Source organism: Odontesthes bonariensis, chromosome 20 (assembly GCF_027942865.1).
Source record: "Odontesthes bonariensis isolate fOdoBon6 chromosome 20, fOdoBon6.hap1, whole genome shotgun sequence".
NCBI classification, from domain to species: domain Eukaryota; kingdom Metazoa; phylum Chordata; class Actinopteri; order Atheriniformes; family Atherinopsidae; genus Odontesthes; species Odontesthes bonariensis.
Window position 1 is genome coordinate 15,256,341 of NC_134525.1, and position 24,026 is coordinate 15,280,366.

At 40.0% G+C, this 24,026-nt stretch overlaps 1 protein-coding gene across 3 annotated transcripts in view; it reads right to left on the reverse strand.

Moving 5' to 3' along the window:
* tpk1 (thiamin pyrophosphokinase 1) overlaps window positions 1-24,026 on the reverse strand; it is a 74,478-nt gene that overhangs the window by 13,439 nt on the left and 37,013 nt on the right. For 2 of the 3 annotated variants that reach the window (XM_075452787.1, XM_075452788.1), the window contains exons 6-8: window positions 22,445-22,540; window positions 13,697-13,843; window positions 9,372-9,483 (exon numbers count right to left, since the gene is read on the reverse strand). In XM_075452787.1, the coding sequence (XP_075308902.1) occupies window positions 9,372-9,483; window positions 13,697-13,843; window positions 22,445-22,540 (355 nt within the window). The remainder of the gene's footprint in view (window positions 1-9,371; window positions 9,484-13,696; window positions 13,844-22,444; window positions 22,541-24,026) is intronic. The other variant, XM_075452789.1, reaches the window with a different exon arrangement.

The window sequence follows — 24,026 nt, forward strand, 5'->3', positions numbered from 1 at the left end:
TATTTCTGTTGTTTCCTCTGAATATAAATAGGTTGTGTCCACATAATCTTCATGAAAATAAAAAAGAATCTTTGTATGAACAATTATTTTGTCTGTATTACTTTTATCGGTCTAAAACTGAGGCCAAGCAAAAGGAAATAAATCAAATTAACCCGTGTAGAATATGTTGACCCAAACTTAATATATTAATGATACAACAGTATTGCTTAATCCAGAAAGAAAGCCATATAATTGTGTGGAAATCTATCTTTTTAAATCCTCATTTTCCTTACAAAATAGCAAAAATTAATTACTTAATAAACCTATGCGCAACATATTTATGTAATGCTGGCATGTTTCTGTTGAGTCTTTAAAACATTTGCCTTTGTATATTTTTCTGAGTGAAGGATTAGGGCTGGCAACTGTCTGCAACGGATGAATGCATAGTCTGTGTATTGAGTAGAAGAGCCTTGAGCCTTGGGAAATGACCAAGAGGGAGACACTGAAATTCAGATGGAGCATGATGAGGTGGCTGTTTTCATTATCAGCATTCAGAAGCCTTACACTGCATGAACCAACAATCCTACTGTGCTGGGGGGAAAAAAAATGAACAATTTCTATGTACTACTTGACTTAAAGTTACATTAGTCAGCCGCAACAATAGCAGATTAGTCAACCTTATGCACTGACTCCTAATTTATAACAATTGGCTTTAGAACCCAGAGTATATTCATATACATATATATAAATAAATATATATATATATAGAGAGAATAACTAGTATTAACTAATGACAAAATGCAAAGTTATAAAGACATTTATTTCATGCAGTTATATTGTTCATTTTGTTTCATGTTCAATTCTTTCGCCTAATTTTTTTCAATTTCAGCTTCAACATTGTTAGGCTTAAGATTATTTAATTGTTTCCCATTCAAATAAAAACTCATTGTGAAACTTGACTTCATAATTTTGTCTCGTGGGCCTGATCTTTTATGTGCCTTTTATCACCTCTTATTCCCTGGGCTGAAGCAGTAATGGACTGCACTTACCTTTGCATATACAATTGAGCCTGTCATTACCCTCTGGGTAAAGTGCACAAGACCTGAAAAGCTTTACTTTTTAAAGGTTTCACACTTTTCACACTTTCAGCCTCCCCTGAGAGCTAAACAATCTTGTCTGCATATATGATCAAGCGAACCCCGGACTGCTTTTGGAACAAAACAAGCTCGAACATTGTATGGTGCATTTTGGATGTCTGACCTGAATTGTGTTATTTGAACATGAAGCGTGCCCACACGCTTTATTGCTTGCATCTACTTCATAGGTCCACATAATACATCTTAAGGATTAGAGTTAGCATGGGTAAAAAAAAAGCACATGAAGCTAAAAACAAGCCTTGGGACACCTTCCACAGATGGTTGCTGTATTTTGTCTGAGGAAGGAACAGATGCTGTGCTTGACATTTAGAATGAGGACAATTTGAAAAAGTGAAAACAAAATGGAGACCTTTGGTGAAACTGTACCAGAAAAATGTGCAAGGGAAGCTGGGGCAAAAAGAGAAATGAAGATTTCGATGGAAAAGTCATAAGAAAAAGCTTGGAGAATGATCCACTTCCCTTCCTCCAAATTTTACCTTATTAGATATGGCCTGGTGAGAGCTGCAAACCGTAGCAGATGGGGGCAAAGCCAGAAACAGAATCCCTGAAGTGTGTGCAGGCAGATGTCACAGGCCACAAGAAAACTGCTGCCATGGTGAAACCAGGTCAGAAGGGACAACATTAAAAAGAAACCATCCTTGACCACAAGTAATTGTCTCATTTGTCTCGTTTTGAAGAAGGTGGATGCCTGGTCAGGGCGAGACCATCATTTATAGCACTGAAGCCATTCTCAATATTTATAGAAATGCAATTATGGCCTCACACATGTGCATGAAGGAAAGAGATTTGGAATATTCTCTTGATGATGATGACGATGATGATAAGAGATTTGTGTGAATGGTCTTACTTTCAACAGACCCCTGAAAGTGAAGCTGGTGCAGTTTAACAGAATGTTTTGTGACCCCAAACAAATCACGAAACTGGTTACTTACAATCAGGGCTATGTTATAAATGCAAACAGAGAACCTTAAAAGATTTCAGTTGGACATACTCACAAATACAATTAAGCACAGAGCACACTTGCATATACTTATGCATCACAAGTCTCTCCTTGCATTTGTTTGTCTGAAGCTTGTCAAAAGGCTTTGGCAGAGACTGAGTGGGGGGAAGAAAAAAAAAAAAAGCAAAAGGAAAAGAAATGAAAACACCGTCAGAAAAATAGAAACAAATGGGCAAGCACCTGCCATGATAAAGTGCAATGGAGAAAGTAAATGAGCACAGAGCACTGCTGTGCAAACCCATTCAGCTGCAAAAAAAACACATTGGCAGCTGTATCTTCTGTAATCTGATATCAAATATTGGGAACAATAACAGAAGTGAGCACAGAGGAGGGGATTAGATGAGGCGGGATCGGGGGAACACGAGCTTCCCGTACAAAAAGAAAAAGAACAGAATACCTCTTTTCAAATTGACTACATTTCAGCTGAAATTGGTTGTGCCCGCGTGTGTGTGTGCGCATCAGAGTGTGAATAAACGCGAGCCCCGGTTAAAAGCTCCAACACACTTCCCAATAGTTTCCATAATCCGTCATTTCCTGCTGCGTTAGCATCCAGAAACATCAAATGAACGAGACGCATGACAGGTCTCATTCTCTCCCCCTCATATGTCATCCCATCACAAGCTTTTTTTCCCCTCACCGTGCTCCGACTTCTTTGCCTAAAACCTTCCTTTATCTCCTCGCATTTCTTCTGACTCAGCCGCTCCTACCCTGTCACCCCTGCGTTTGTCTCGCTTCCTGCCACTTCCTCCTTACGTTTCACCTCAGACCCCTCTGTGCACTGCATTTTTAGGAATCTAACTCGATTCAATTCAGTTTTATTTACATAGCTGCACATTACAACAAAGGCCATCTCAGGGTACTTCAAAGACACAGTCCAATTCAAGCCAACTTGAGTCCGATTCACTTTAAAACAATCATGATCCAATAATGTCCCATTCATTAAATTCCAAATGAATGAAAATAAGTCACACATGCACTTTGCTGATGGAACGGCACTGGATTATCAGTAGTATCTCCATCCATCCATCTGTCTTATATAATTTTCACAGGTGTCAGCTTCAACTGTCTCACAATTGTGTGAGGCCTTAACTAGCCTGATAGGGTCATGGCTTGTTACCAATCATCGTTAGGAAAGACCAGTTGATGCAAGTTTCAAAGCTTTATAAATTCCCAGACTCCCCAACAATCAGCAGCCGTTCCTCTAAGCGGTTGCCTAGAACTCTGAAACTGAAAATGACTGATGCCCACAAAGCAGTAGAAGGCTATAAGAAGATAGCAAAGCATTTGCAGAGTTTCAGCGTCTGAATGTTGCAAAAGAACATTTAGAAAACAAGTGCTGTGGACCGATGAGGTTAAAATAGAACTTTTTGGCCCGAACGAGCAAAGGTATGTTTGGAGAAGAAACGGGCACAGAATTTCAGGAGAAGAACATCAGTCCAACTGTTAAGCATGGGGGTGGATCAATCATGCTTTGGGGCTGTATTGCAGCCAGTAACACAGGGAACATTTCGCAGGTAAAGGGAAGAATGGATTCAATTAAATTTCAACAAATTCTGGAAACAAACATAACACCATCTGTAAGAAAGAGCATGGCTTCTACAAATGGATATTGATCCGAAACACACCTCAAAATCCACGATGGACTACCTCAAGAGGCGCAGGCTGAAGGTTTTGCCATGGCCTTCACAGTCTCCCGACCTAAACATCATTAAAAAAATCTGTGGATAGGCCTCAAAAGAGCAGTGCGTGCAAGGCAGCCCAGGAATCTCACAGAACCGGAAGACTTTTGTAAGGAAGAAAATCCCTCAAAACAAGAATTGAAAGACTCTCGGCTCCCTACAAAAAACATTTACAAGCAGTGATCCTTGCCAAAGGGGGCGCTACTAGGTATTCACTATGCAGGGTGCCCAGACTCACATGTATGTATATACTGTACACACACACACACACACACACACACACACACACACACACACACACACAAACATATATCAAACTTTAGGACTCTCAAGCTTTCATTAGGATTTAAATCAGACGAGGAAGGTGAGCTGGCCACACTCAGTCATCTCTGAGGCATGAAAATCATGGCCTTACTGAATGCTGTGAACTTCAATTGCTTGAAGATAAATAATCTTCCAGAGGCTGGCATTACTTCTGAGTTTAATTACAGTCTATCTTCAACAAAATAAATACCAACAATTCATTCTTAGGCGTCCTGGGTTTAGGATGTAGTGACCTCTAATGCAATAAACTTAATATTATATTGATTTATCTGTTGCTTTTCTCAAAGCAACTTACATATGAGGAACATAATGTGAAATGGGAACTGGGGAGGTTGGGGATAGAACTAGCAACCTTCCAAATGAAGGAATCTCTCTCTCTCACATATTATCCTGCAGCAGTAAAAAAAAAAACCCAGAGAAGGACCTGCTTTGGAGCCAGTGTAGGATTAGTCCATTGAGAGGTACTGTTGTAGCATAGGAGTGGTTCTACGCTAAAAGAAATACACTTATGAATAATACATCGCCTTTGTGCTTACAAATATCACATTAAGTGTTACACACAGGGACATCAGTGACAGCAGCCCGTGCCTGCATAACTCAGAGTGATGCCCCCTGTCCATTAATGATTAAGCAAAAGCCCATCCAGGAGCCTCTGTAAGGGTAACACTAACTTCATCTGTCAAAAAGATATTTCGTGAAGCATCCACATGATTCTCCAACTTGAAAATCTTCTTCGGTCAGTGGTCATGTTTTAGCCCTTTTTACCTCGGCCTTGTCACTAAAGCACTTAACACCTTGCACTTCAGGTAACAGTAAAATGGTGACATTGGAGGGTTGAAGTCTTTTTCTTAATGGTCACCTTTCCTTCTCCATATGCTTTTTGCCACCCTGTAGGCAAACCCCCCCCCAAAAACAAACAACATTTGATTGCCTGAAATGGCTCTAAAGCCTGCATGCTTTAATGTCATCGTTTCTGGCTTTTAATTTGAAAATACCGTGCCTTCCACAGGCTAGGTGACGGGAATTTAGGAATTGCAGAGACATCCTAATCTATCAATCACATAAAATTGTAAGGGGCGAGTTATAAAATGTTGTGAGAGTATGTGACATATAGGCATGAATTTTAAAAAATAGTCCACCAGGAATAATGCAGTTAATGTTAATGATGTTGCCCTGGGCTAGTGTATAAATCTCACAGTCTACTTTAAAATATGCATGAAGTGAATGAAAGTTCATACGTATAGATATATAGACCTAGCTAACTACACAATAACTTATGTGGACACACACAGAAAATGATAGTATTTACAGATAGTTTCCTGAGGGGAGTTTATTAATGATGTTTGAAAATGAAAACATTGTGACGATGATAAGCAGCTCAGATGTCACAGTCTCCACCTTATGAGAAGGCAGATATGGCAGGAATGTGACAATGGAGGAAAAGAAGAGAATCAGAGTAAATTGGATGGCGGTAAAAAAAAAAAGGAAATGTCAGTGAGAAATTAGACACAATGTGAATTATAGCAGAACGTGAGCGACAGCAACATTGTCACATCCCAGATTCAGGCCAGCTAACTCTCATCCATCTTGCCTGACTCTGTACAAAAAAAAATAAGAAAACAATTCTCTTTTAGTGTCAGTGCTCAACAGAGATTCTCTTGAGCCACTTTCTCATCCACCTTAGAGATGCCCACTCCTCCTTTGTGCTGCCTTCTTCACTGCACAGCAGGGTTATCAAACCGAGGAATTTTCTACAAAAAACAGACTCTTTCACCCGAAAGTTGGGGGTTGAAACATGTATTTTTAATCCAATGCGCTACTTACTAAACAATTAGTTAAATGCAGCAAATTTCTCCTCATCAAGTGTTGTTTCTGTGTCTGCTGCAGCCAACAAACAAGCAAGAACAACAGGTGACAAAATAAGTGATGCAGAGCAATCAGGCAACAGTGGATTTTTTTCTTTGCAGTGGAAGGATTTCATGCAGCAACAGACAGTGAGACTCGTAAAGTGTGAGTGAGAGAGGATTGTAACATGCTCCTCTTCTCAGTAGGGCTCTCTTGTTCGGAGGAGGGAATCCTATCATTTTGATCAGGAACATCCAGAGGAAATTCACCCTATCTGTGGAATTGTAGAAGAGTACCAGCAGAGACCTTATGGGGAAGCGCTCTTCAATCTTGTGGCAGCTTGACACTGACTGTGTAGTTCTCCTGATTCATGATATCATACATCCCTACAATTATTGGGAAGAATTTCGTTTTAATTTTTTTAGAGCCACATTGATCTACAAACACAGATTTGCTTTCATTTCTGGATTGTCAGTTATGCATTGTTTGAAACTATTGTGCTAATCCTTTCATGAAGTAGTGCTGTAGCATTGTAGATTCTATTCTTATTCAGCCAAGTGTCTACATAGGGAGAGGTTCAAGAAGAACAGTTGCAATGCTGCTTTCAGATAGGATGTGGTAGGTGCCAAACTTATTCATGTTTATGTGCTATGTTTGGGTGTAGTTTTCTGTGACAACACCTAAACGTGCCCAATTGGAGGGAATTTGTTGATCGGTTGTGTGAAGTTGACTCTTATTTTTGTGTTTCTCTCCCTAACAGGCTGCCAAATTGTGTCACACTGAGCCTGTAAAGTGACTCCTACCAATTATCCCAAGGGGTCACTGTACAAGACCACTTCCAGTCCATACGAGTTCAGCTCCTGGACCAACCTTTACTCTTCAAACTGCCGTCTTGCCCTAAGGATGTAATGAACCCACACCCTTCAAGCTACTGCCAGTCCACCCTGTATGGTTGCCTAGCAATTGGACAAAGGATGTTCGCATGCACACCTTCCTTCCTCTGCTCTGCACCTCACCTCTGCAGTGAAAAGGGATCAACTATTGTCCACTTTGTTCAGTGTCTCAGAAGCGGAAATAAACAGCAAGTAGCATAGTATGTTGTCTCTCTTACCCTCCTCAATCACTCCGGAGATGGCCGAGACCGTACAAAGTAATCGACCACGAACCAGGCAGCAGCACAGACACTCCATAATGGCTGCCAAGTATTATGGTACATAATGTGAGATAAGTTGAACACTACTATAAATATGCTTGGGGTTGAGGCATTCTTATTTCTCATGAAGCAGTGCTGAGCACAATCCATTACATTAAGCAGGCTGGACATACTCTGCGGAGAATTTAGCCCACATACTCAATGAGCATAGCAATTTCTTCTTCCTGGTTTATCTGGTGATTGTCAAACTGCTGTGGTGAATGACTACCATCATCTGTGGGTCGTAATAAATCAATGGCACTCTTTTCTTTAACAGCGTTAAAGTGACATTGCATTTACTCATTATTGTTTCAACTTTAACAGCCCTTGTGTGAGTTTCTACGATGCTGGCAATCAGCCTGCTAAACAGCTCATCAAAATTGACTACCCGAGACTTCTGTCTTTTCTTCCAAATGCTTTATCAAAGTCTTTGGGAATTTCATATACCTCTGCTTATCGCCGATTATTTTGCAAATTGCCATAGAAACCACACAGCAGATTGCTTCTGCCATGACTTTAGTGCCAGCAGTACCTCCATCCACTTGAACACCGGGGCATTGAGCTTATTTCCAGAATAGTCTTAGCCTGACTAAGACTGTGTCAAACAGGGTTAGTTAAATGGTAATGGAAAAAGCACATTTTGCCTCTTACCCCTACTGGTTTTAGCCATGTAATGTAAACAGGCTTTTAGATATTTGGCTCATAGCCCTCTGAACAAACACGTGTACTGTGTCTGTTCAGATCCCACAAACAACATAAATAATTCACAGACTTAGAAAAAAAACGAACATATGATCAAATCTAATTGTGCCAAGGTTATTTCAGCTCTTCCTGCTCACTCCCCCTGGAGTGTATTAGCCAGGAAAAATGTTTGCTCAACAACTCACTACTCAGTTCAAATTTACGTTCTGGATCAAAACAACATGAATCACTGCAGGATTTCATTCTTTCAAGCGAGTGTAAGAAAACAACCTCCTGATGCAAAGTCTCCCTGGGCCAAGAGGCTGTATTGGATGATAGCCTAAAACACTTTCTTTATAGAAATATCATACATTTTTCATCATAGAAAAGCTTTGAACCCAAGTGTGTGGGGCATCATTTCAATGAACTTCTAAGGAGCCTTAGTGTCACTCAAGAATGGCACTCTTCTGAGTTGGGCTTCCCCAAAGCGAGTTGCATTTAAAATCCTTCTCAGACACAAATTCATGCAGTCAAAACAAAAACACAAACCAGAAGGAGGTATTAACAGTGACGACAGTGTTTATCCACTGTTCCTGCATCAATACACAAACTGTGCTTGCAGCTGTAAAACCTGTGAGGAAAAAAATAAATGATATTCCTCATTTTTTGTTTCATATTCTGGTCCTTCCCTTCGACCCCAGAGGGAAATCAGTACTTCAAGCCTCCTAAATATGCATGTGCTTAATTCTGCATCTTGTTATCACTGGCTAATCTGCATAAGGCTTGCGTGTATAAAGTACCTCTTATTACCATTCAGAAGGCCATCTCGCAGGTGTGTCAAATAAACATACTGTACAACACATTGTAGCTAATCAAAAAAAAAAAAAAAAAAAAAAGGTTCACATACACATGCATAATCAAAACTCCATAGCGGCGTGTTCAAACAGGCAGACATTTGTGCTTGCTCAGGTCTATAGACTCCTGGAAACTACAGACACTCAGTGGACGCCCACCAAGGTGCAGACACATTATGCAACCTCAGTGACAGAAGGTCCAGGTTTCCCTCATATGGGTGGCAATTTGGTCGGTGCCAACTCATTATGAGCACAGCTGGCAGTTTGGCTCGGAGTGGGGTAAAACCACAGGGGTCTTCAGATAAGTGTCCGGCTGCATTTTACTCATAATGCTCAAGAATAGAGGAAGTTCCTCGGGGTATGTTATCTTCAACACATTAAACTTTTTTCAAACAACAGCTTCATTTGACTGAAGCAAATCAAGCATTTGTACATCTTGACATCTCATTATGAGAGCTGAAAGGCTTTCACCTTGAATGGATAAGTCAGCATTTGATCTTTTATTTTCTTAGGGCACAAAGCATTGTGGTCCTCAGAACTGTCAAAGAATGTAAATACCTCATTTTATCAGCCACTGCAGACTTGATACACTGCGTCTCTGGCTCATGAGTCAGACAAATGAAGCTGGGGACTAATAAGAAATAACAAGAAAGGACTCACCGAGGTTCCATTTGAGTCCTGTGGTGACTGTTTGGCATGGTCCACCCACTGGAATGAGGCTGCACCAGTCCCCCTCCAGACCCGTGTTCACCTCCAGTCTGTGGCTCCCCTGCTGGCACACAGCACCAAAGTGTACATGAATTACGATGGGTGTGTGTACTTAGTGTGAAGACGATAAAAGAAGAAAACAAAGTATTGGGCGATACTTCTTGGACTTTTTTCAGCACCGACTGAGAAATGCAGCTCCACCACCCAGGGACCAGCAGTCATTAAAATAAATTATGGCTCCTGTCAAAACTGTATCCCATTTTCAGCTCCCCACACTTTAAAGACCTCGCCATCTTGAATTATAGCCTATTGTACAGTGTGTCACAATGAGTCAAAAGAGTTTGACACAGACACCCATAATTAAACTGGTAACTGGCTTTAAACGTGAAAACAGTTATAAAAAAATCTCCTTTTAAGCTAACAAGCAGTGTATAATGGAACATATTTCAGTTACTTTAGAAAGAATGTTGTGCATTAAGGATGCAATTAACAATTGACAGTGCGAATATATGTTTCCTAGCGGTGTCTGAAAGGTGGATCCGACTTTGTTTTTGAGAAACGGTGGCATACTTTATGGATTCTCAAGGTAGAAAACAGATATCAGCAACATTCGGAAATGCCACCCGCCCTGAGAAATTAGGGCTCTGAGACAAAAAGCAAGGGAATCAACACAGCGTAGGTGAAAGAATGACTTTTTGCTTTCGGGCCCGCTGCCGGAGACTTAAAAAGGTCAAAACCAAAGTTTCTCTTACTCATAGAGTGTAGAAAAATGCACCAAGAAGTATGCCAACTGCATGCTGTGGGTAACTAAAGAAAACATCTGCAATGTGATAATTGTATTTCATAAGTATAAAAATGAAAACCCAAATGCCACCTTCTATGTGTAAACCACCACACACAACAGAGAAAACGGGTTTAAAGCTGTATCTTAGTCTATCAGCCATCAAAAAGAAACACACGCACTCAATTACGAGTTTGAAAACTTTGCTGTGTGAAGTGTTTAAAGTAGAGGGTCTTTTTTTGTTTGTTTGGCTTCTTGGAGCTGCAGGGCCAGGGGGAAGGAATAATGGGAAACATCTAAACTTTGGAGCTTTTGCCCAGAAAACAACCCTGAGGTTGTTTTTTCTGTGCATATGCACGGCATCTTTGTGTTGGTTCCTCAGAATATAAGAGGGAACGAGGAACAGAGGAAGAAGCCCATCCGCACACAAACGGGGGAGAACCTGAAGAGTAAAAACTGGAAGCAGACACCATTTTACTGCTATATTACAGTGCATCACCTTAAAACTGTTTATGATTGCACACTAGATTATGTTAACGGTTAAGTCAGTTTGGACATTTTTTGATTTTTTACTGCTTATTTCAAAAGGGAAATGAAGTCTTTGACTTTTATATTTAATGTCTATAAATCACCACAAATTCACAAAAAACCAAGAGCAGATTTGGGAACAATACTTTAGAAGATAACATCACCGTAACAACACTATATTTGGTAGCAACAAGCCAACCAACCGCATTTACAGATTCATTAATATCATTAACATGAATGAAGTTTAAATATGAACACAGCTCATCATTACTGGAGCAGGTCATTTACAGATTCATATTTATCCGTGTGTGCTTTGTTTTTAAAAGATTAATTAACCTTTCATTTACACAGAGAGATGAAACAGTAATACAATAAGGTACTCTTGTAAATCCCCAGTAAATTTAAAGGAATTCATCACAGCGTACTGTAAGAGTCACATTAATCTGCAGATCAATGGAGACTCCGAAGCATTTCCGCTTCTAATACAATGAACACAATTAGTGCTGACTTACATGCATCTACTGGCTGGAGAGTGACAAATTAAATTCAGATTTACATTTAAAGAGTTACTCAGCCACTGTGGTAACATTTGCTCTGTGTGATAATTTGACTCTTGTTGAGCGAGCCTTTGAAGTGGCAGCTGAGTGACAGATGTAGTTCTGAAATGTCTCGTCCCTGCACAGAGTTTCCCACCTGCTACTGCGCACTGGAAACAGGTTGGAGCACAAATGTGCCATACAGATGGCTGAGGTAATCAATACACGGGAAATTTCCTAACTTTAGGAGCACAGCCAGAAAAAAAAAAAGAAAAAAAAAAAAAAAATCGATATCATGTGGGAATATTATAAGAAAAGTATAGAGCTTCTCATTATTTCCCCCCCTAGTTTTGTTGCTGCTTTTCCACCTTTGATTTGTGTATAGAGAGCCTTACTTTTTCTTCTTTTGCATTGATTGCCCTAAACGATTAATTTAAGAACAGAACACACAGCACAGTGGCTTAGATGATCAGACACAATTCAGGTATGAATTACCTGAATCATTTATCAACTTTATCATTTATATCAGCCACTGCATTGACAAGTTTCAGTCTGGTAAACAAGCTCACAGTTTAGAGCTGAAGCCTGAGTGCTAGAATGATTTATAGCATGGGCTGGGCTGATGTAGCATTGCACATCATGCGTCTCACACCACACAGAGCAGGTCCGCTCTCAGGCATCTTCTTCAGAGGCTGGGTTGCCAATCTGAGTAAATGGGCCTCTTGCTTGGCCTTCTTACCAAAACTCAACTGAGCACATACCAGAGGAAGAATAAAAAAAGCCAATCAAATCAGCACAGCCTCTTTCTTTCTTTCTCTCTCTTTCTTAATATTTTCTTCTTGAGATCTAGATTGAGTAAATTTAGCACTACCTTGGGACTCTTGTTGTGCAGGGATTCAAAATAAAAAAAATAACAAAAACGCCTGCAGCCCTTATAGCCACCCCTACACATAACTTAATAAAAATATATGAGAAACATGCAGAGCACTGAGCCAGAGAGATAGAACAAGTGAATTTAGCTCGTTTCCTCGAGATGGCATGACAAAACTTTGACACCTCCTTTCCACAGAAAAAAACTAAAACACTCAGAACCTTGATTTAATCAGAGCAAGTCGGCGACTCAAACATACTCTGATTGAGTTGCCTGTGGTATGAAATGCGCTATATAAATAAAGATTGATTGATTGATTGATTGATTGATTGATTGATTGATAATGTAAAAAAAAAAAATACTCAACTTCTAAGTAGCTTTAAGGCTTAATAGATTAAGCAACATTTTCAGGTGACAGTTCCCATGTGTGAGTGTCTGTGTTGAATGTAGCACTTAATCCTAAAACCAAGCACGTAAAGAACCTGTGATTGCACGGAACTGAGATGTTGAGGAAATTTGGACGAAAAGTTGTAAACACTTCAATTACAGATGTATCTTGAACAAATGGCAGTGGGCTTTCTAAGGTTGCGCTCACCTTCATGTACGGGCGTCTGCGTTCATCAGGCGCCGGCAACTAGAAGCTGCGTTGACAAACGAGCTTAATTTACCCTCCCTGAAGTAGGATTAATTGGAGGTGTCGGGGTATGAAGCAGCAAATGACAACATGCCTTTGGAATAGTGACAAGAAGTATGGGGGGAGTGTACGAGACAGAGGTTTGCTTATGATGTTCCTGAGTGTCATCGGGAAGTGAGACGGTGAGCTGGTTTTCCTGGAGACCTCGCAAAGAAACAACAAAGCGGGGATGGGGACTGGCGTGTGTGTGTGTGTGTGTGTGTGTGTTTTGAGGCCGTTCAACCCACTTGTAAACTCAATCAACGCAGGAGCGTGAGAAAGAGGCTGGCACTGAGGAAAAAACAATTTGGGAGCATCAAAAGAGAGTCTCCCACTCTCAGCAAATTGGGACGTCAAGAGATGCAGAGAAGTGAGTGTGTGCGAGCGTGCGTGTGTGTGTTCTTGAAGTGATTACTTAACAAAGAAACAAAATGTTCAACACTCCAATCAAGATGGAAGCAGAGCGAGGGAAAAAAAAACTTGAAGAGAAGGACTGGAGATGGGTGATTAGGGAGTTGTTAGAGCAAAAGAAACAGAATCTCAGCCAGAAAATTCATTCTTGGTCCGTCTTCATGTGTAGTGTTTTCATGCAATTTAAAAAGAATATACAGCTTTAGTAAGACCAGTTTTATCTTAATGAAAAGTGGATTCTTAGGAAAATTCTTGATTTACCTTCGGGGTGCAATTCCAAACCTTTACTTGTAGTACAATAACTGGTCCATTTAAGCTTGCGTAGCATTAATCACAACTGAAATACAGCTTTGTAGTTCAGCATAGAGAAAGCTAAATAGAAAAAAGGACTGATAAAGTGAAGGCTAGTGCACCGGTCAGGGAAAAGGAAGGGTAGATAAGTTAGGAAGGTTTAGAGTCGATTTACAATTTACTCACGGGTCTGAGTAGATAAGCCAAGCTTTCGCCCTGTATGATCGAAACGGGGAGTTGTGTCATGGACATAGCGTGGTAGAGGGTCTCAACAGATGCCATGGCCTGGTCAAACCTGCCCTCCAGACCACCCAAAGTCACGATAGTATCCACCTGGAAAGACAATCAGAGGCTTTAACAAGATGCTGTTCTGCTGCAGTTTGCTTAATTTAAGCGAGATGTGATCAGTGTTTGGCAAAGTGACAGAGGTGGGAGGAAAAAGCTGTATCTGGATCCAACTTAAACACATTGTGTCAGTGTCACGAAACACCTGGTGTATCTTAGTCCTCTGGTACACGGAGGTCCATTGTGGTCCGTAATGATTTAAAAGAAAAGAAAAAAGGACGTAAGGACAGTGAAACTTTAAAAGAAACACAGCAAGGACAACAAGCCTGGAGAAATAAACAAAACGGAGGACATATCGTCAGTAGTAGATCAAAGAATGTTTGAAGGCTGTTGAAATGAGGGTTATCAACATTCTGTCTATTGAATTAAGAGGCGAACGTAATAAATGTATATCAAGTGCACTAAGTGGATAATCTAAAACTATTTCCTGCAAGCTCAGAGATGAAAAAAAGATTCATCTGAACCTTAAGCCACTAGTTCACTGAAGTACAACATTTACAGCTCTCAGCAGTTATATTCTTATACTAAGTCCCCAAACAGCCAAGCGCCAGTGCTGACAGCCCTAAAAACCCAACAGAGTCTGAAGGGAAAAATAGCTGTCACAGGCTGACAAGTGCCAGTCACAGCAGCACAGAAAGTGAACCAAAGTCCACCCATCACACATGAGCTAGTTTTTTTTTTTTTATTTCAACCCCACTGCGAATAATTAGCAAAGAAAAAAAAAGAAAAAAGCTTAAAATAGACCATTTATTTCTTCATTAGCTTTTTAAATGGTGTGAAGTTTAGGGTTGCTGAGACTTCTTTTTCCATGACGCTGTCCTTATCCAAACGCAAAGGAATATGCAGCCTGCTTTCCCAAAACCTCGGAGAGCTGGTTAGATCTCAGTATGATGACACCGTATCAAACAGCAAAGAGAATTTGCCATTCGGCTCCACAGAGGTGTGGCAGTTAGCACTGTCGCCTCACAGCGCAAAGGCTTCTGGTTGGAAAATTGTCTTTGTGGAGTTTGCGTTTGTTCTTACGGAAGAGTATTAGGGCCAGGCATAAGAAAAAATAATATTTTGCCTGTCGAGATTAAAGTCGACATGTTGAGAATAAAGTCGAATTTTCGAGAAAAAAGTCAACTCCTCTGGTCCATCATCTAATTACTTTATTTTCGACATTTCGACTTTATTCTCGACAGGCAAAATATAAATATTTTTTCTTATGCCTGGCCCTAATACTCTTCCGTAAATAACAGTTCCTCACAGTTCAGCCCAAATTTCTATCCCAAAGAATAAAGAAGCGGGTCGCTGCTTTGATTGACTAATTACTGACACCTGCGGTGTTTCAGCTCTCAAATCAAAACGACGCGTTTTTCTTAAGGGGGAATCTTGTCGACTTTATTCCCGACAGGCAAAATATAAATATTTTTTCTTATGCCTGGCCCTAATACTCTTCCGTATGTTCTTTTTGTACCTTAGGTGGGTTTTTTTCTTTGGGCTACCTTCAACAGCCCAAAAACAGGTTGATTGGAGATTCTAAATTGACGTTAAATGTGGTTGTGAGCATGCACGGCTGTTGTCTCTGTGATGGATTGGTGAGCTGCTCAGTGCACCCTGCCTCTAGCCCTATGGGTTCCAGCCAATGCTGGTTTCAGCACATGCACCAATTTTGAAATTACAGCACAGTGACAAAAACAAACTTGTGCTCATAACGGGAAGACGTTTACGGAACCAACTGGATCATAACTAACTTATTGCCTCAGGAAGTGGAGTGCTTGGATTGAGGGTGCTTCAACATCTGTGCGACGCCCCCACATGAAGAGACCTCACCTGTAAGCAACTACGCATGGTAAACAAACTCCCCTCTGCGAGAGAGACAGAGCGACAGGGGTGGAGAGGCTGTGAAGTGAAAATGCAAATCTTCCTGTCAGACAAGTCTGTATGCTTTGATAAAAATACTAAATTATCTGAAACTCTCTGCTTTAACCTGTACAGAGAACTCCATCCAGGCACCGCACACTATGAAACATGTATAAAGTCAGTGCTACTCGCTATTGTTTAACTCCATGCTTTCAAATCATATGTAAAACAACCAAAAAGCAACAATGTGTAAACTGCTTTCTGAACCCTCCAACTACTGTGAAGTCAATGGATCTAAACCCCAAATCTATAAATTCCCAGCAGCGATACAGATATTTCAAAAACAGTTTAGAAGGGCTCAGTAACTTCCATAACAGATGGGCATCATACCTTTTCGGAAAAATGTTAATTAGGAGTACATGCATTTATCGGTGACTATCTTTAGTCACAGTAACATTAGGACCTTTACCATTACCCTTTTTCAGCACCAGGACTATGTCATTTAGTGCCCCAATTGGCCTTCTCAATGTCTCTGGATAACAAGGACTGTCTGAGGTACAGAGAAGTAATCTGTAATAGAAGTGGGCTGAATAATTTCAGTTTCGGGAACTTGTTAATTCTTACATTCTTGACATTTACATTTTTTTTTTCCCCCTGGTAAATAAAACATTCATTATATATCAAACCATTGCAAATATAAATGATAATTTCCTACGATATAATAAAGCATTGTACTATTATTTAGTACTATTTCATTCAACCCTATTCTACTGAGGTGGGATCTCTTATCTGCAACAGGACTACATCCTTTGTATCTTAAACCTAATCTGACACAAGAGATAGTTAATTACACAATTCGGTCTGGGAAGCCAGTGTTGAAAACTGTTTGGAAAAAGGCAAGTTGGAGGTGACTGGATGAACTATCGGTCTATCATCGTCTATCGTGGAGACGAAGGAGATTAATAAAGCGCTGCCTGTTTGGAAAAATCAAGGCTTTGTCGAAACAGCAGGAAGAAGAGCAAAAAGCTTTCAGTGTTGTACTTTTCTACTCCTTTTTTTCAAAGAAGCGATGCAAAAGCATGAATACCTCTTTAGGAGCCCCCTTGGTCACACCTACAACCCACCTATAGCTGCCATAGTGGGATGCTGGCTGCTTCTTACGCCTGCCACAAAGAGTGTTTGGAGAATGACAGGATGTATTTTCGCCTAAATACAGCACATAAAGCAGCAAGAAACCAGCTGCCTGCCAAGATAATATAAAAACCATCCATCAAATCATCCCTCAATGTCCTTCCCTTTCTGTTATTGCCTAAAAAGATCAAATTATTGTAGAATTCTTACACAGATCAATTCCCTTATAAGACCTGAGCTGCTACCGTACCACAGATGGATGTAAGAGATGGTTATAGCTTCTGGGTCTAAAAAGTAAAGCTGACATGGGAGTGGCTTAAAAACCTGCATTCCCTCTCATTCTATGGGAAAACATATTGTTGACTGGTTTTCAGTCAAATCCAACTCTCGCCCGTCACGCTTGCTTTCAAACAAACAAGATGGTGAGGACAAAATTGTCAGTGAGCGTTCAAGGCTTCAAACCAACACCGAGCACCATCACTGGGGAGTTAAAGCCAGCTCAAAATTCCCAGCAAGGAGACAGAACGAGAGGACAGTTCTCAAAGACAGGAAACCACGATGAAAGAAAACAAGCAGCAATGACAACAGAGGGGAAAATCGACTACACAGAGTGTTAGTCTGCAACAACACCTTCTGTTCCGTCAGCTATGCAGATCCAAACGCTACATGAATGCACACTTTTTTATTTAGTTTGTTTACGAAAAAAGGAGAAGAGGGCAAGGAGAATCTCGCGACCTAAGAAATGAGAACTTAACAAGTTGGCTCGACAAACAAAACCAGTCGTTCGGCAACTGGAGGGAAAACGACAGAACACTCACATCTTTATCTTATTGAGAATCATCAACAGATAACCAGAGGTAAACAGAAGGTAATAAAAACACATGTACTGCTTAGTTCGGCAAATGTGACGCTAGAACACAGAGCAGTAGATATCTGCACATAAATGTGTGCACACGCTTCAGCAATTACATAAAAAAAAAAAAAAAAAAAGAAAAACACATTGTAATACACAGCAGATAGATGCAACAGCATAAACATTTTCTAAACCCCTCACACACAAATATAGATACACACAAAAAAGAGAAATGCATGACTTTAAATTGCTGGAAAAGTTCAGCGTCTATATAATCCAGTCTTATTTTAGGCATTGAAGGGACCAAAGCTCAATGATGAGTAACAGTGGGCAAAGCAAAGCGGAAATATCCTGGCAAACAAACAAGAGGCCCCCGTCAGCAACTCTTAGGAAATGTCAAAAAACTGATTGCCAGGCTCCTATCTCCAGCGGGCAGACAGACAGTCAAACATTCAGCGCCAGTACAAAAACAGATTAAATATTAGCCCGGATGAGAGGGGGAAAAAAAAAAAGAGAAAGATGATCCATGGAAGGGAAGGACAAAGCCAGACACAAACAAAAGTGAAAACGTACAGCGTGGCGACACATGTTTCATGTCTCAAAGTGTCTTTTCTCGTGGTCTTTCATTAGCTTAGAGATTTGAAGTGATTGGGACACTTGGCATTGATTGGAACAACACTCACATGCTGCTTAAAAATTCTAATAGAAGTGAGGAAAAGAATAGAAGGAAACAAAGAGAAAGGAAACAAAAGCCTGAGAGAAAGATGGATAAATATACAAAATATAAAACAATGCCTCACGAAAGTCGTGATGGTGATCACAAAGTTCCGTGCACTTCAGGTGACATTTTGAGAGCAAGAATAGAAACTGTGTTGATGTGTAGATCAGATCACAGCTTGTGTCTGTTGCAGTGTGCAGCAGCCGTCTTGACACGAGGCTTTAATCTGACGAGGAGCTCTCTGGGAGATCAGTTTGGGAAAAGACAAGACAGCAAAATGCTTTAGTTTTTAAAACTTGCAAATCACACTTTCCATTTTATATCGAGCTGTAAATATGGGTGTGCTTATTGCAAGACATGTTTGAGCAGTTTTTTTCTTCAGGAAATGTGGCTTGTTTCGTCCCCAGCAGAGACAGTGTTTCATATCCTCGCCTACACATTCCCACCAGGGATTTGCCAACAGAAAAGTAAAGTCTTGACCCTGCTGACCTCGAAGCACTTTTTCTAAAGCACCCGAGGACCGAATGTCTTACATAAGAGCACTAAACCCTGCAGAGACTGCAGATGAGGATGGCCTCAACTTGTTTGTTTTACCCGAAGCTACGCCGACTGCTACTGATTTCAACGATATCTATGAAAGATATAAAAATAGAAACATTTACATCTGAAGCGACTGCAAAAATGTTGCATCTAAATATCCATAAAAACAGGATTTGATGAGGTGTTTGTGTTATGTAAGAATCACATATGCCATAGTAAACATTGGCACAAAAATGTCCAAAACTGAAAGATATAAAGAAAAAAAAAGACAAACTCTGATAAAATTGGCTTTGTTAAATGCTGTACTTTTCCACGATGGACACGATACATGACCTTAAGTGATCCAGGAATAGGGAGACAAAACAATTGGCCTGGGAAAGCAGGTGCAAGATTCACACACACATTATTTGGCTTATTCAGAGACATTATTTTGCTTATTCAGAGAATATGACAAAGCATGTTGAACCTACTCATATCTAATCATATTTGGTCGACAATGAGTCCAACCTATGTGAAACAATCAGGCATATAAATACAAAATGTTACCGGAAATCGGGGCTCTGTCTGACGGATTTCCTGCGAGAGGTCTGTCATACTGGGTTCAGCACTGATATACTCCATTTGTTACGACAAATAAAGACTTCATTTAACTTGAGATTACGCCGGCTTGTTCTTGAGCTTCCAATGAAAGAATCGAGCTAACAAACTCCTACAATGTATCCTTAATGCCGACAATACTAACATGAGCCTCACGCATGTTTTTGCAGGTCATGTAAGAAGTGTTTTGTTTGGTGTGGATGGTCACTTCCATCTCATTGACTTTGTGCAGGTTGAGAAAGTTAGTTCTTACAGCAAGAATTTACGACTCTACAATCGCCTGATCTGGCCCGATGACAGTTGATATCTAGTTTCCTCCCGTTTGGTCAAAGTCAGTAGCGTGACATATCTTGTGCTGCAGTAACTGACATTGAAAGCAAAACACCACCTTATCAATGACTGACAATGTCTGCAGTTAAAGATAGGGGTGGGATGGAATGAGTCACATGTCTTTTGTTTCGGTAACTTGGATCTGACACCTTTCTGAGAACACTTTTCTTTTCATCGTGGTTTCCTCATAGCCCCCCCCCTCCTTCCACTCTCACAAGCAAAGTAAGTAAGGAGTGTCGGAAGTGGTCGTTTTTCCCCAGTCACAAGATTCATTAGAACGATGGGTTCAGTGACTGGCTAGAATCGCTCTTTGCAATAAATGGACTGCGAGGGAACTGTTTTTTACAGGAAAAGAAGAAGAAGAAGAAGCTTTTCTATCATGGATTAAAGTCTCTGCAAAACTATACGGAGAGTAAAGTCATTCCGTAATTATTTTGTGGTGACACAGCGCTGCTGTCTATTTCCAATTAATAGTGAGAATGCATTAAGCATTCTCACTATTAAGTTTCTGTTTCTCTTTATTATTATACCGTATTATTCTTCCGCCGATTTTTGTCCTTCAACTACTTCAGCATACTTTCAGCTATTTCAACAATTTTGGTATCAAAATGTTCAGCTCTTTCAGCACATTACTGCTATTGCTTCTGGTATTTCAAACTTTTCAACTTTTTAAGATATTAAGCTTTTTGTTCAACTTTTTTCCCCATTAAAAGTAATGGTAAATCTTCAAATCCTTTCAAATCGTAACTGCTTCTGCATACTTTCAGCTAGAGACACCATTCAAATTTTAAAATGTTCATAAGACATTCAGCTGTTACCAATTGTTTCATCTTTTAAAAATATTCAGCCAATTTTGAAATATGACAGTTTAAAAAAATATGAAAATTAAGTTCCTTCTTCGATTTTAGAGTGAGACATTCAGCAGTGCGAAAAGTTTCAACTTTTCAAACAAATTACTATAACTTTCATACAGTTTAACTGAGAGAAACGAATTATACCTTAAAATGTAGGAAAACTTGTCCTCTTTCAGCCAATGTAACTCCTAAAGAGCTCACATGGACATATTTTGAACTATGAGCCTTTAAGCTTCAACAAAATCTCAAATTCTGACGAAATCTGCCATTTTTGAGTCCTCAAAATCAGCTTCAAGTGTTTTCAAACTGCTTCGATTTAAATATAGTTCACTCCACAGATGTAAAACTACTTTGCTAACTTCCTCTAAGCCTTCTGCTTCTAATGGTGTTAAAATAATTTTTCTAGCTGCTCAACTTTTGTCACAGGATGTCATAGTATGGAGACTTGCGCTTCAGCTTTCGCCCGGCGCAGGACCTCTGTGTGTGTCTCATCTCTCCATATGTTGTGTGTTATCAAACTGCTTCGATTTAAATATAGTTCACTCCACAGCAGTAAAACTACTTTGCTAACTTCCTCTAAGCCTTCTGCTTCTAATGGTGTTAAAATAATTTTTCTAGCTGTTCAACTTTTGTCACAAGACGTGTTAGAAGACACTCAGATTTGTCCCGCGGCTACAGCAGCTTCGCTCTGTGTCTGTCTGTGTAGTCTTTAAATAGGTTATGTGCACTCACAGCTTAACAGAACGAAATGGCCTAATGGTAACACTAACGCCCTTTCGTCCGGGCGGCCTGGGTTCAATCCCCAGAATGTCAATTGAGATTTTTAAATTTTTTATTTTTTTTTATAACTATTTAAGCATACTTTCAGCCATTTCAACTGTTTCTAGCTTAAGTTTATCTTCAAATCCTTTCAAATCCTTTCAAATCCTTCAAATCCTTTCAAATCTTTTCAAATCTTAACTACTTCAGCATACTTTCAGCTAGAGACACCATTCAAATTTTAAAATGTTCAAATATTTTTGCTTCTTTTGATTTTTTAGCAAGGTTGTTCAGCTCTTGCATTCTCACAGCTGTTTCGCAGGAACAGCTCTTTCTAGTTATAGATAAAATCGACTAAAAAGTAGCAAACCGTTGCAAGATTACGTAATCCAGTAAACACATTCATCCCGATGATTTCCCCCTGTTGCATCTGCATGTTGCTTTGTGCCAGCCCCTTATATCCGTTTACCTCTCATCGGCTCTCTATGTTAGCATGTACTGCATCTTAATGAAGCCACATTTTCTACTCGGCTGCCCACATTCACATATTTTCCTTGTTTCTGTTGTCTGGCGGCAGAACCGCTTCGATACTGAGACTGAGCAGTGGCTCATCAGACTATGCTCACCCGCAGAGACCTCTTCTTGAGCAGAACTGTTTAGGTTTAGTGTGTCACACTCAAGATGCCCAAGGGTTCTGCTGAGTGGCTTCAAAAATCTTATCGGACAAAAATATTGTGTGGTGTCGACCTGGAATGTAGGGGTGGTGGGAGGTGGATTTAGTTTCCTTAAAGCCTGGTTATCCATTTCTTCGTACCTCCAGTGTTTAGGGCTTATCATTAATATACGGTAGAACAGACGAAAGTCATACAGATTAGTGTAATTCCAGATTTCTTTAGAATAAATGCTGTACCCAAACATAAATGGCAGGTTATAATTGAATTGATGAGTGGAGTGTAGTTTACCTGGAGCTCTCGCTTCTGAATCTCATCCACCATTATTGCAAGACATTTGCTGTAGTCTGTTAGATCCTGGTCAGCTGTTTCTATCAGCTTGCACCCCTACATACACACAACAAAGACAAATTAAAATGTACACAACAGCAACAAATCACGATCTGGTATTTGTGGACATATAGTGATAGCAGAGCAAATATCTGGGCAGAGATAAGGGATGGAAAAAAAATAAGAGAAAGGGATGGAGACACGGAGAGAGGTATAAATCAGTGTTTTAGTGTTGTCTGGCTGCTTGCGGGTTGTGTCGTTGAATAATGTAGAGGTTCCAGTCAGTGGCCCTAAACTACAAGATCTAGGTAAACAACCTCGCTCTGGCTTTCTCCCCCTCTGTCTCTTTCTCTCTCCGCAGTGTCACTTTCCTCCTAAAACACACCGCCTTCCACATATCACAGGCACACACACAATTCAGCAAGTTCACACAAACTTGTTCGCTGTGCTCCGTTTGATCGCATCCATCTTCCCCTCACTCCCCTCCACTTCCATCATCCTTCCATCCCTGCTTCTCTTTGTCTCTCTCCCTCCCCTATGGATGACTTTTTTTTTGGTTCTCTCTCTTTTGCATTTATGCAGAATTATTCACCGTTTGCAGCAAATCTCTGAAGGAGCGTCCCATTGTTCTGCTTCAAAAGCATTACCATAACAGTCTGTTCTCTCTCAAGGAAAAAGGCATTGCTCTTATTTTTTTTTATCATAGACAACCTGTGTGATATTTGTGGGAAAATATCTAGTATTAGAGATGGCTACAAAGAGAGAGAAATGGGTAAAAGGGAAAAAGACTCACAGCCAAAGGCGTACCAAAGTCTGTGATGCGCGTAAGAATATGTAAAACTGTATGTTACGATCATCAGATCCAAACTTCAGAGTGAAAGAAATGCAAAGCCCATGTGATCTTTGCATGTCAGTCTGCGCATGCCTGATGGATTTATCCAGTATCAATTATTCATTCAACCAAGCCTGCAGTTTGACTTGCTAAAAACACGGAGAAGATCCCCTCACTGATAAATTAGCATTTTCGCTTCATGCTCCTGGATAGTTGAGCCCAACTTTATAGGCATGAACATATTTCTTGGAAAAGTAGGCCTACAGGGAGCAAAGGCTGGAGTTTAAACAGGGGAGTCCAAAGGAGCTCTCTCTTGTTCCAGTTATGTTTAATGTGCAAAGGTCATAGAAATTGCTGATCAAATCACTAAAATATCCTCAAGAATGACTAGTCACAACCTTGTATGATAGTCATCTGCATTAAATTTATACCAATACATTTTTATACTTTTGACTGCACGTAATATTAATCATTAATTTTTTAAAAGATTTCTTATTTACCCAGTGTATGGCCCTTAAAAAATTATTATTATTTTTTTTTAATATAAGCTGTTATTTGTTCGCGGAGGAGATGATATCTGTGGACACAGTTAAGCGATTCTACTTTATTTGAACTAAGTTGAACAATCAGCACTTACTTGTATGACAGTGAGCTTTGAGAGTAGTAAAATTTGAACAATTGTTTCACTGAATTGAAACCGATGTCAAACTG